This window comes from Arachis stenosperma, chromosome 9 (genome assembly GCF_014773155.1).
Source record: "Arachis stenosperma cultivar V10309 chromosome 9, arast.V10309.gnm1.PFL2, whole genome shotgun sequence".
Classification (NCBI taxonomy): domain Eukaryota; kingdom Viridiplantae; phylum Streptophyta; class Magnoliopsida; order Fabales; family Fabaceae; genus Arachis; species Arachis stenosperma.
This window is the reverse complement of record NC_080385.1, coordinates 71,668,641-71,682,748: the sequence shown is the minus strand read 5'-3', so window position 1 is coordinate 71,682,748 and position 14,108 is coordinate 71,668,641. Positions and strand designations below refer to the sequence as shown.

Genomic DNA, 14,108 nt, shown 5'->3' with positions numbered 1-14,108 from the left:
TAGGGATGGTAAACTGCCTTCCACCTGCAACAGTTGTAAGGTCCCACATCAGTTGGTGAGGGGAACGAAGCATGCTTTATAAGGGTGTGGATACCTCTCCCTAGCATGACGCGTTTTGACGAGTGAGTGTAGGGGGCTTCGGCTATTATCCCTATCGTCAAAGGCAAAATCGTGAGGCCTTGTGTGCCAAAGCGGACAATATCGTGCTAGCGGATGGTCTGGGCTGTTATAGATGGTATCAGAGCCAGAGCCCAGATCGATGTGCCAACGTGGGCGCTGGACTCTCTTAGGGGGTGGATTGTAAGGTCCCACATCGGTTGGGGAGGGGAACGAAACATGCCTTATAAGGGTGTGGGTACTTCTCCCTAGCATGATGCGTTTTGACGAGTGAGTGTTGGGGGCTTCGGCTATCATCCCTATCGTCAAAGGCAAAATCGTGAGGCCTTGTGTGCCAAAGCGGACAATATCGTGCTAGCGGGTGGTCCCACATCGGTTGGCGAGGGGAACGAAGCATGCCTTATAAGGGTGTGGATACCTCTCCCTAGCATGACGCGCTTTGACGAGTGAGTGTGAGGGCTTCGGCTAGCATCCATATCGTCAAAGGTAAAACCGTGAGGCCTTGTGTACCAAAGCGGACAATATCGTGCTAGCAGGTGGTTTGGGCTGTTACAGTTGGTATCAGAGCTAGAACCCGGATCGATGTGCCAGCGAGGGCACTGGACTCCCTTAGGGGGTGGATTGTAAGGTCCCACATCGGTTGGAGAGGGGAACGAAGCATGCGTTATAAGGGTGTGGATACCTCTCCCTAGCATGACGTGTTTTGACGAGTGAGTGTGGGGGGCTTCGGCTAGCATCCCTATCGTCAAAGGCAAAATCGTGAGGCCTTGTGTGCCAAAGCAGACAATATCATACTAACAGGTGATTTGGGATGTTACAACAGTTTCGTCGTAAGCAAAAGTTCAGCTACTATGTTGACAAATTTCATTCCTAGCCGAGGAAACAGAGTTCAGTATTGGCTCTTGTAACTCCAAATAGCACATTAAACTTCGGGTTGAAATGAAGAATAAAAATGAAAGAGGGTTGGGTACTGGCTCCTGTAACTCCAAATAGCAAACTGAACCTAGGGTTGAAATGAAGAGTAAAAACAAAAGAAGGTTGGATCTGTGGGGACTAGGCGTGTTCCTTTTCTCAGAAATGGAGGTTGAATGTGAGGCACAGATGGAGGGTTTCTCTTTTACATCAATTTTGAGATGAGAAATTAAAATTGCAAACCACTCCCTTTAAATTATACCGTATGTATATACACTAACTATTCATTAAGTACGATATAGTATGCTTATGTTATGGGTTCATTAAAAAGTTTGACTATTCCACTTCATTAATTAATGAACTTTTAAAAATTTTATTTGATTAATAGTTCAGATGGTGACACCTAACCTAGGGTTAAAAACCCGTAACATTACTTTGGGTTTGGAAGAAATCACTTATTATTAACTATTAACCCCAAAATTTCAACATGTTTAGCTGGGGAAGGTAGTTAATCAGTTCAAATCACCGTTAATGGTGGTATAAGAACAAATTCTAAATGCTAAAGGCACCTTCATTGAGATGGAAAACGGTAATTAAAATATCACATTTAGTAGTTGATGTACAATTTCTATGCTTCCTGTGTTTCTGAAAAATCTTTTTCCTCCTCAAGTGAAGAAAAGAACTACGCAAATCCTCGTGGAAATACATGCATATACTAGGATTTGACTCTTCAAAGGAAGGAGACTTGAGAAAAAAGAAAAGGTAGGCGGACTAATTTCTTTGGAGATAAGGCATACAAGTAAGAATTCAGAGGTAGCAAGGTTAGCTGTTGCTACAGAAGGCTTACTACCGGCGATGCAGTAAATATTGGCTTTTCCAGGGCACCATCTTGGGCCCTGCTATCACGGCAGACGCTCTTCCTCCTCGGCTTCGCCTCTCCGAGCATTGTGATAACATCCTTCACGGATGGCCTTTCCTTGGGAAGCTTCACAGTGCATAGGAGTGCTATTCTCAGCACAAGAAGCATCTCTTCTTGGACGTGCTTGCACTGACCAGCTATGCTTGGGTCTAGTGCTTCTTCCAGTGCTTTGTTGCTCCTCTTGTTTCTTATCCACTCCACTATGTCCACATATTCTCCAAACGAAGGGTCTAATGGCATTTTTCCAGTTACTAGCTCCAAAAGCACCACACCATAACTATATATATCAATCTTCTCGTCCACCTTCAGGGTATATCCATATTCTGAAACCACAAACATCAAAATGTTATGTCCCTTGTAAATAAAATAACAAAGACATCTTGATAGGTAACTAACAAAGAACATGAGAGTAGTTCTTTCTTTTTTTCGGTCTTGATGAGAATAGTTTAAGAATAAGAGTTTCTGCACCAAAGAGTTAATATGGCAAAGTTTATAGTTAGGTCCTAGCATATGGCTAAATAAACTATAGAACAATGAAGACTAACCTGGTGCAATGTAACCATATGATCCAGCCACGATTGAAACAGTCTCATTCTTATGGATCATCATCTTCGCCAAGCCGAAATCCGCAATCCGCGCCTCCAAATTTGCATCAAGAAGTATATTATTGGACTTAATATCCCTATGAATAACAGGTGGATGGCAATCATGGTGAAGATAGTGAAGCCCTTGAGCAACACCAAGAGCAATGTTGTACCTTGAAACCCAATCCACAAGCAACCTCTCACATTGTTCACCACTATGCAGTGCATTCCCCAAGTTCCCATTAGCCATGTACTCATAAACCATTATAACATCTCTCTCATTATGCACATACCCCAATAGTCTCACAATGTTCCTGTGCCTTAGTTTCCCTAAGAGCTCCACTTCTCTTACCACATCACTGTAGCCATTCTCTATGTCTGATCCTGATCTCCAGAGCTTCTTAACAGCGACTGTCATGTGCGGTCTGTTATGGATTTCTGCTTTGTAAACAATGCCGGTGGCTCCCATTCCTATGACATTTGACTCCTTTATGCAAGTTAGGATCTCGGTGCTTGTGAAACTCACCCTTTGGAATGCTACTAGTCTCCATGGCCAATCTTCATTGCTACTTTTGAACCAATCATGGATGAAATTGTTGTACAAGTAGGTTCTGTTGTATATAAATCTGCCAGCTAAGTATGCTGCAGCAATGGAAATGATTACCGAAATGCCGGTCAAGAAACCGATGATGATGTGTTTGGTGTGCTTGCCAGGTTTTTGATGGGTTGTGACAGTGAAATTCTGAGAACATGGAGGGAGAATGCTGCTGCCACAGAGACCAGGGTTGCCTACAAGATCATTAGGATTTATGGACATTAAGATGCCATTTGATGGTACTGGACCCTCGAGCTTGTTGTAGGAGAGGTTCAGCGTTTCGAGGGCCGGGGAAATGCCGAAGTTTTCAGGTATTTCACCTGTGAGTGAATTGTTGGACAGATCAAGAACAGATAAGGTTGGCATGTTTGTGATTGATTTGGGGATTCCACCTGTCAATTGGTTGTTTCTAAGGTTAAGGTTCACCAATCTTTGACACGAAGCAATACTTTCTGGGATTTTTCCAGAGAGTTCGGTGTTTGAAAGATCCAAAACAGAGAGAGAGGGACAGTCCTGAAACTCATCTGGGAAATTGCCTCTGAAGCTGTTGTGAGAGGCAATGAAGGTTTGAAGGGTTGGAATAGAGAGAATCTCAGAAGGTAGAGAAGATTGAAGGTGGTTCCATGATACATCAATGAAAGAGAGAGATGAGGATAAGGTAATGTCTATAGGAATTTGGCCAGTGAGATTGTTCTTTGCCAACTCCAGCCGTTGAAGGGCCGGAAGGTTTCCAAAGCCGACCGGAATAGTCCCGGAAATAAGATTGTTCTGAACCCGAACACGAACCAAGGACAAACAATTTGGAAGTCCAGTTGGAATGGGACCAGAGAAGGAATTGTTGAAGAGGATTAGTTTTGTGAGATTGCCTGTAGTACACAAACCTGGTGGGATCTCCCCCGATAACGAGTTAGAGGACACATCCAACCACTGCAATGGAGAGTTCTTTCCAAGGTTAACAGGCAAAGGACCTTCTAAAGAATTCTTCCACAACTCAAGCACCTGCAAATTCTTCAATTCGCCAAGCTTATTCGGTACTAGACCAGTAACTTTATTGCTCATCAAATTCAGAAGCTGCAGGTTTTCCAAATTAGCAAGTTCTTCTGGAATCTCTCCTGAGATTTGATTGTCAGATAGATCCAAAAATACTAGTGACATTATGCTGCCAAGTTGAGGCGGAATTTTTCCAGTGAAGTTGTTTCTGTATAAGTAAACTGTCGTAAGATTTTTCAGCTTACCCAATTCAGGTGGTATTTGTCCACTGAGAGTGCCTACAGCCAAATCAAGGTAGTGAAGATTGGTCAGATTCCCAAACTCCGCTGGGATCTCACCTTTGAACTCATTGTATCCCATAATTAATGTCTCCAGAGAAGAAAGTTCACCGAGATAATCCGGAATCTCCCCTGTGAAGTTATTGCCTGAAAGGCCAAGAAATTTGAGCTTCTGCAAATTTGTGAAACTCTTGGGAATTGGACTTACAAAGTAGCTCCCGCGAAAGTCGAGGCTCTCGAGCATTGTCGCGTTTCCAATATCCTCAGGAAGAAGCCCTGAGAAGTCATTGCTTGACGCATTAATTGATCTCAATTCTGCAGCTCTTCCAAGACCACTGGGAAAGCTGCCAGTGAAGAAGTTCTGGCTCACATCAAAGGTCTTCATTGAGGTGAGGTTGGACAGTGACTTTGGCAATGATGAAGCGAAACTGTTGCAGCTTATGTTGAAATAAGACAAGCTTGAAAGGAATTGGATTCCATCCGATACACGGCCGCTAAGATTCATGTTGGAGAGATCAAGACCTTCTACCAAGCCTCTAGAGTTGCAAAAAACTCCAGTCCAATTACAATGTATTATTGAACTTGCTGCAGACTGTGTTGCATTGCTTGGTATCTGCCAATCCTTCAGATGATTCCTCGAATCAACGAGACTCGACTTCATCACTAGCAGAGTGGACAATTCATCATCTGATGCAGCTTGAGCTTGAGCTCGCTCAGAAAAAGTAACAGAGAAGCCAATGCAACAGTACAAGAAGAGCACTAGAATCAAGTGAGTGTGCATTTTTTCTTGCTTTTGTTGCGTTGGCTATTAACTTTTCTACTTTTTCTGCTATAGTTCCTCTTAATTTTGTTGCATTTTTTGTTTCAAGTGCTGGGAACAAAGAAACAAGGGGGAGAAGAGGAGGGAAAGTTATAGAAATCTGTGAGAGACAAATTAGTTTATAGTTAATAAGGTGATTAGTGATTAGATAATAACTAAAAAAAAAAAAAAGAGGATAATTAATTTAAAGGATATTATAATAAACGTGGGTACTTGGGATCTGAACCAGCTAATCATAAGCAATCTAATGACTGTCAATCTTTGGACTCATCTCAATTATCACAGACATCATAACATGCACAGAATGTGTTTCCGAAACTGTTTATGATAAGGTCAACACTACCAAGTAATATTAATTCTAACTGCACGTCTGCACATAATCCTTAATCCTTTTGCGGTTAAAATCTGAATGGTCTACTTTTGCAAAAAGATGTTAAAGAGTAAAATTAGTTTAATTGTTACAGAAAGATTTATATTATTATCCAATTAGATAATTACGTTTGTTTGACTTTAATTAAGCCAAATATTTTGAGTATGTCTAAAATGAGCTCAATAATTATGTGTTTATTGAATGAACCACATTTATATAAACCATTAGATTTTATTAGATGAAAATCAAAGCAAATATAAAAGAAGAATATTGATAGACTCTAATAAATATAGAATATCATGGTACATAAATAAATATTTTAAATGACAATACTTTAATACACAATACTTTAAATAACAACAGAATCTTTTATTCTTAAATAATTAAATAAAAAAACATATAAATACAAAAATATGAGTATTTTTTATTCGATATGATTATTTATTATTCAACAAATTTTTATAATATTAAAAAATTATATTAAAATAAAATTTTAAACGATAACATAAAAAGATAAGATAAATAAATTTTTTTATATTACTTGACAAATAATTAAATTATTATATTTAAAATTTATTAATTAACTAATTTTGTTAAAGATATTATTATATAATTTACCAATGAGTTATAGCTTAAATAGCATAGTCTCTCCTAAGAGGTCGCGAGTTCAAGTCTCTTTATCTTTCGTAAAAAAAATTATTATATAATATAATTTATTTAAAATATTATATATAATACATGAAACTATTAATCTTTTTATTTTTTTTCAATTTAAAAAAAATGAAATAAATAATATAATTTTAAATACATGCCTATCACATTATATATTTACTCATATTAGTAAGACCTAAACTAATCAAACTTACGTAATTAAAAATATAAAACATATAAATACAAAAAAAAATAAATATTTTTTATTTATTAAAATTAATTATTATGCAAATTATTTTATAATATTAAAAAATTATTTTCTGTTTATATATATTTTGATAATTTTTTATTTTTAATTTTAAATTAAAAATATTATTTCAATTTTAGCAACACTTTTTAAGTGTTGATAAAATAATATATATATATATATTATCAACGCTTAAAATTCGAGAGTATGTTCCGTATATAACTTTTCGGAGTATTATTGGCTACAAGCCTACAACAATGTTCTCTTTTTTCTATATCTTTCCTTTTTTTCTATATCTTGCCTATATATATATAAACTTGGTCGAATTAGGGAATAAAAAATTTAACTAAAATAATAAAAATAAAAAATAAATTTATTATAAATATATAATTTTAAATATTCTATATATAAAATTATAAATATTAAATTTAAAAAATAATTTTAAATAATTATTTATATAATATTATCACAAAATAAATATGAATAAAAAAGATTAGAAGAGAAAAGTATGAGGTGGCATATATATTAGAAAGGCTAAAGAATAAAAGAATATATACCAATTCTATATCAGTTATTATTATATACATATATATATATATATATATATATTCATTTTTTAAAAAAATAACAAATAATATTTTTATGTATTATATATAATATTTTAAAGAATTAGATTTTGAAAAATATTTGATAAAAAAATTATATTATTGTTACGGTAGGTAACCGGAGATTAGTCCAATGGATGGCGTTTGGCGGCCCAAGTGAGTGATGGAGGAGGACTCCAGGTAGGTCCGCAACTCGGGAGGCTCCGCCCGACTTGTGCTCGTGTGTGAATGGGGGGTGGTACCTGCAAAGACACTCCGATGCCTAAGTTAGCAAGGGTGTAAGCAGGTCTTAGAGAGTATTGGACTTAGAGATACCTGAGGGGTGTCAGTGTATTTATAATGGTTAGCCAATAACCACCGTTGGTGTAGTGCCGTATCTTTAGGATGGTAACCGTCCCTATTATCTTGGGGAGGTTGAGATATGGCTTTATGAGGCGGTTAGAGAGATTTTAGGGGCGGTTACTCATTTGAATGAGTGTTTATCTGCCAGCTAATCCCGCATCCGACCTCTTATGACCAAGTCGTGGTTGATACCGACTTCTTGTGTGAAGGTCGGTACTTAGCTAGGCTCTAATCCTTTAGATTAGGCCTTTTGATTGGACCTGGGCCTTAGCATTGGGCCAGGGTATGAACAGTGCCCCTACTTGAGCCCAAATTTTCTTTAAAGTTTGGGTCCAAGTATTCAACTCGGGTTCGTAGTCGACTTGTTTGAGAGAATACGGATCTTGGAAACCGACGTGATTTTCGCGACCTTTGATTTCTGACAGTTACGTCAATTCAAGCGTCGTGTCCGTTGAGGGATCATTTAGGGATTGAGGGCTTTGGTAACGGTGCAGTCTCATTAATGACTGCCTCGTCTTTTACCATTATGCCCCTTAGCCTTTTTTATAAATACTTTTCCCTCTCTTTCCATTTTCCGTTTCTGCAATCTTTCAAACTTTTTCTTTATCTTGTTCGTACTGCATCCTTGCGTTCGAAGACTTCTGTTCTTCTCCAACCTCCATTTTCGGATAAAGGTTAGTTTTGCTTATGCCATGCTTTATGTTTGCATGTTTGCGAGTAGGTAGGTTGACCCGTAGATTCTGGTTTCGAATCTCTCTTCTTTAGTGGCCGTATTTTTTGATTTTCTTTTTCTTTTTCCTTTTTGTAGGTTTTCTGCCACTTTCTTCTTTATAAAAAATGGCCTCTGTAGACATTCTTTCTCAGTGGGTTGACGATACGGTCCTTGGGGAGGAACCATTGGTTGACGCTGAGTTCATCACCCACCTTCGTACTCATCATAGGCTCTGTACTTCGGACGAGGACGAGCCCAAATATGAGCTGATAATCCCGGGTCTTGAAGACCGGGTCTGTTTTGGGAGAGCTAATGAGGCGGTCCCTCATTTTTTCTTCATGTATGAATGTATGATCACCCGTTTGGGTGTTTTTCTTCCTTTCTCTGATTTCGAGATATCCGTCTTACACCACTGTAAGGTTGCCCCTACTCAACTCCACCCCAATTCATGGGGTTTTTTGAAGATTTACCAGTTTATAAGCCACGCTCTGGACTTTCCGACTTCCTTGAGAATCTTCTTTTATCTTTTCCATATGACTAAGCCCTTTAGTGGGTTAAACAACAAACAACAATGGGTATCCTTCCGAGCCATTCAAGGTCGGAGGATTTTCACCCTTTTCGACGAGTCTTTCCACGACTTCAAAAATTTCTTCTTCAAGGTCCAAGCCGTAGAGGGTCACCACCCCTTTTTTCTGGACGAGCATTCCTCCCCTCGCTTTCCCCTTTATTGGCTGCCGGCCACCCCTTGTGAAAAGATCGGTCTAGATGACCTAGACGAGGTGGAGGCGGCCATTGTGGGGTTTTTCCGAGAAGCATGGGGGAGGGCCCCATACTTGGATACAAGGAAAGTCCTCCAGGGGACGTCGGTATTTGTTCAATCTTGCATAGGTAGTGCATGCATTTCTTGTTTCCGAGTTGCATTTTACCGACTTGTATTTTACCGACTTGTGTTTTACCGGCTTGTAACTTGGTTGTTCCTTTTGTAGATATGGCAAAGAAAAATGCTCAAGAGTCCTACCAGCGGGTGCAGGAAGCCAAGGCGAAGTCCCGGGCTAGGTCCGGGGGTAAGGCGGTCGTCTCTCCTCCTCCTCTTCCTCCTCCTCCTAGGAACGTGGGTACTCCATCTCAACCTATTGTTATTTCCTCCTCCTCAAATTTGGCTCGACCACTTCCTTCTGCCCAACCGTTCTCCGAGCCAGAGAGTAAGAAGCGCAAGACTTCAGAGTCTGGCCCTTCTTGGGAAGGTGGTGTTAGGGCGGAGGCTCTTGCCTTCGTCCGAAAGAACATCTATCCACTTATCAATATGGATGATGTTTCTGTTCGGAAACACCTTGCCACTCTGGCCGAAGAAAGTTTTAGGGCGGCGGGAGTTTGTGGCAAGCTTTTGGACATGTTTGAGAAGACCCCTCTTAGCTCTCTGGGGACTTCCCCAAAGGTCGAGGAGCTGGAGGAGAGGCTTCTTATGTTTGAAAAACATCAGAAGGAGTTAAAGGAGGAGAGGGATAAGTTGAGGAAGGAGAGAGACGACCTCCGGAAGAAGGAGAGCGAGCTGCGAGCCCAATGTACTATGGAGGTAAATTTAAGGAAGGCAGCCCAGGAGAGTTACCAAAGCCTATTTAAAGATATGGTGGAGGTGAAGAAGGATTTGCTGAACTCTCGGACTGCTTATGCTGACTTGGAAGACTCTATCGCCGATGGCGCCGAGGAGTCTTGGAGAATTTTCCTAGAGCAGGTCAGGGTTATAGCCCCCGACTTGGATCTTTCTCCATTACATCCTGACAAAGTGGTGATTGATGGCGCCATTGTTGATCCTCCTGTTCCCGAGGTCCCTTCAGAGTCAGACCTAAAGACTCGGGGGCAGAGGATTATAGAGTCTCCTCCTCATTCCAAAGATGCTCCGGGTTCTTCCACTCCTGCTCCGACTTCCTCTTTGGCTCCTCCTTCCAGCCCTGGTGATGTTCCTCATGGTGGTGGTGATTCCAAAAAATGACTTCTTTAATTTTATGGCTATATGGGGGCCCGGCCTGTGGGTCCCCCCTTTTTTAAACTTCTATTTATTTGCTGGTGGTGTTGAACAGTTTGCTTCTTGGCCTTTTGAGGCCGTAAACAAAATGATCCGTGCCCTTTTTTGGATAAGGGTTTTTAACAAAATAAACGCCCTTTTTTAGATAAGGGTTTAAGTTACCTTATGCGTGCACATGCTTTTCTGTTTTGGATATGTTTGATCTTTTCGAAAAACCTTCTGCTAGCTTGCATTATTTTTTCGAGCCTTTTTCGTGGAAAGGCTTGTATGCAAGCTTTAAACTTTTCAGGTTGTCATATCTCTTTTGTTATCCTTTATACTCGACTTTGCTTTAGTGAGTTTTTATGACTTAGGTTATTTTTGCGATGCGTTTTTCTTCTACTCGGTGTTATACTCTGATCTGTGGATCAAAGTTTTCCGAGTTTTCTCTACTCGGGATCACTTTCCGACTTATGAGTCGGGTTAGTTCACGAGTTTTTACGATCGACTTGTATAACCTCTTTACACCGACTTGTACCTCGTCGTTTTATCCTGACGACCATCTAGGTCGATTCATGGGATTTTCACGCTTTGTCGAGCTTAAGTCGGCGCGTTTCGTAGAAAGGCTTAGAAAAAATAAAGGAGGATATTATAAGAGATATTATGGAATGAAAAAGATCTTTATTAATTGAGAAGGTACTTTTTTTGCTACTAAGGGTTTTGACAGCATATTTTCCCTTAGCCTCTACTATGATGCCTCGTTAAAAACCCTTCTCCAGAAAAAACCCTTTTGGGAAAAAAATCATGAAGTTGGGAAAAGAGTACATCAGGGAGTAGAGTCCGCTTTTAACTATAGTACCTTTTTAAATTACAAGCATGCCACGACCTTGGTAGTTCAATGCCATCCAGGTCGGTTATTTTATAATAACCTTTTCCTAACACTTCCTTGATTTTGTATGGCCCTTTCCAATTTGCGGCGAGCTTTCCATCTCCCGATTTGTTGACTCCAATGTCGTTTCTGATTAGGACCAAATCATCTAAGGCAAATGTTCTTCGAATGACTTTCTTGTTGTATCTGGTAGTCATCCTTTGCTTTAGTGCTGCTTCTCTTATCTGGGCGTTTTCTCGGACTTCGGGGAGCAAGTCAAGCTCCTCTTTGTGCCCCTGTACATTTCCGACCTCATCATGGAGAATTACCCTTGGGCTTTGCTCACTGATTTCTATAGGAATCATGGCTTCTACGCCATAAACTAGTCGGAAGGGTGTTCTCCTGTGGCGGATTGGGGGTCGTCCTATAAGCCATAGCACTTGGGGGAGCTCGTCAGCCCAAGCTCCCTTGCTTCCTGTAATCTCTTCTTCAGTCCTGCCAGTATGACCTTGTTAGCTGCCTCGGCTTGCCCATTGGCTTGTGGGTATTCTACCGAGGTGAATTGATGTTGATTTCATACTGGCTACCAAACTTCTGAAGGTGGCGTCGGTGAACTGAGTTCCATTATCTGTGGTGATGGAATAAGGTATTCCATACCTTGTGATAATGTTTTTGTAGAGGAACCTGCGACTTCTTTGAGCGGTGATAGTGGCTAGTGGTTCTGCTTCGATCCACTTTGTGAAGTAATCTATTCCCACGATCAAGTATTTGACTTGCCCTGGTGCTTGGGGAAAAGGACCTAACAAATCCATTCCCCATTTTGCGAAAGGCCAGGGGGAAGTTATACTAATGAGCTCTTCTGGTGGAGCCACGTGGAAATTTGCATGCATTTGACATGGCTGGCATTTTTTCACAAAGTCTGTGGCATCTTTCTGCAAGGTCGGCCAATAGAATCCTGCTCGGATTACTTTCCTGGCCAGCGATCTTGCTCCGAGATGGTTTCCGCAGATTCCACTATGTACTTCCTCTAACACCTCGGTGGTCCTTGAGGTCGGTACGCACTTCAGCAATGGTGTTGATATCCCTCTTCTGTAAAGGACATTTCTCACCAATGTATAATGTTGTGCTTCCCTTCGGATCTTCTTAGCATCTTTCTCCTCTTTGGGAAGGATGTCGAATTTCAGGTATTCGACTAAGGGGTTCATCCATCCGAGGTTTAGGCCGACTACCTCGAGTACCTCTTGTTCATTTTCTGTCTTTGATACCGAGGGCTCTTGGAGGGTTTCTTGAATCAGGCTTCTGTTGTTCCCTCCGGGTTTGGTACTTGCTAACTTGGACAGGGCGTCAGCTCTGCTATTTAGATCCCGAGTTATGTGCTTGACCTCGGTTTCCGCAAAGTGCCCTAGGTGTTCCAAGGTTTTTTCCAAGTATTTCTTCATGTTGGGGTCCTTCGCCTGATATTCTCCACTTATTTGGGAAGTCACCACTTGTGAGTCGCTGTAGATCATCACTTTTGTAGCGCCAACTTCTTCTGCTAACTTTAGTCCGGCAATCAAGGCTTCATATTCTGCCTGATTGTTTGAAGCCGGAAATTCAAATTTTAAGGAGACCTCTATCTGGGTTCCTTTTCCATCTACCAATATTATGCCTGCGCCGCTCCCCGTTTTGTTGGAGGATCCGTCTACATAGAGTTCCCATGTAGTCGGTTTTTCCTCTTGTTCTCCTGCATATTCTGCAATGAAGTCGGCGAGGCACTGGGCTTTGATTGCTGTCCGAGTTTCATATTTCAAATCGAACTCGGAGAGTTCTATTGCCCATTGAACCATTCTCCCTGCAACATCCGTTTTTTGGAGGATTTGCTTCATGGGTTGGTTCGTACGGACTCTTATCGTGTGAGCCTGAAAGTAAGGTCGTAGCCTTCGTGAGGCTATCACTAAGGAGTAGGCAAACTTCTCTAGTTTGTGGTACCTTAGCTCAGGGCCTTGTAGAACCTTACTGGTAAAATAGACCGGGTGTTGACCGACCTCGTCTTCTCTGATCAGGGCTGATGAGACAGCCCTGTTTGCCACGGATAGGTATAGGACGAGGTCTTTTCCCGGTACTGGTCGGGTTAAGATAGGAGGTTGGCTTAAGAATTTTTTGAACTCTTGGAACGCCTCCTCACATTCCGGAGTCCATTCAAACTGGCATCCCTTCCTTAACAAGGAAAATAATGGAAGGGATTTTAGTGCCGATCCTGCCAAAAATCTGGAGAGGGCTGCAAGTCGGCCATTGAGCTGTTGAACCTCTCTTAAACAAGTCGGGCTCTTCATTTCTAGGATGGCTCTGCACTTGTCGGGATTGGCCTCAATCCCTCTTTGTGTTAGCATGAAGCCTAGAAATTTCCCTGCTTCTACCGCAAAGGCGCATTTTGCAGGATTTAATCTCATCCCATGCAACCTTATAGTGTCGAAAACTTGTGAGAGGTCGGTTAAGAGATCGACTTCTTGCTTGGTTTTTACTAACATGTCGTCGACGTATACCTCCATTAGGCTCCCTAGGTGGGGGGAAAACACTTTGTTCATCAGCCTTTGGTACGTAGCTCCTGCATTCTTCAATCCGAATGGCATGACCACGTAGCAGTAGTTGGCTTTTGGTGTGATGAACGATGTTTTCTCTTGGTCGGGTTCATGCATCGGGATTTGGTTATATCCCGAGTAGGCGTCCATGAATGATAGGTATTGGTACCCTGAGCTGGAGTCTACCAGGGTATCAATACTTGGTAAGGGATAAGGGTCCTTAGGACAGGCCTTATTCAGGTCGGTATAGTCGACGCACATCCTCCATTTACCATTCTGTTTTTTGACTAGCACTACATTGGCTAGCCATGTCGGGTATTTGACCTCTCTGATAAAGCCGGCTTCCAGGAGCGCCTGTACTTGCTCCTCTACTATTGAGGCTCGCTCTGGGCCGAGTTTGCGTCTTCTTTGCTGTACAGGTCGGGACCCTGGGTAAACCGAGAGCCTGTGAGACATGAGCTCGGGATCAATCCCGGGCATGTCGGCAGCCTTCCAGGCGAAGAGGTCGGAATTAGCTCTTAAGAGTTCCCCCAACCTT

At 41.3% G+C, this 14,108-nt stretch overlaps 1 protein-coding gene across 1 annotated transcript; it reads right to left on the bottom strand.

The window, feature by feature from the left end:
• Positions 1-1,622: 1,622 nt before the first annotated feature.
• LOC130948499 (leucine-rich repeat receptor-like protein kinase PXL1) lies at positions 1,623-5,246 on the bottom strand. The gene is made up of 2 exons (XM_057877246.1): positions 2,494-5,246; positions 1,623-2,271 (listed from the first exon to the last, which is right to left on the bottom strand). The coding sequence occupies exons 1-2, from the start codon at positions 5,174-5,176 to the stop codon at positions 1,862-1,864; spliced, it is 3,093 nt and encodes a 1,030-aa protein (XP_057733229.1). The 5' UTR covers positions 5,177-5,246; the 3' UTR covers positions 1,623-1,861.
• Positions 5,247-14,108: the final 8,862 nt, after the last annotated feature.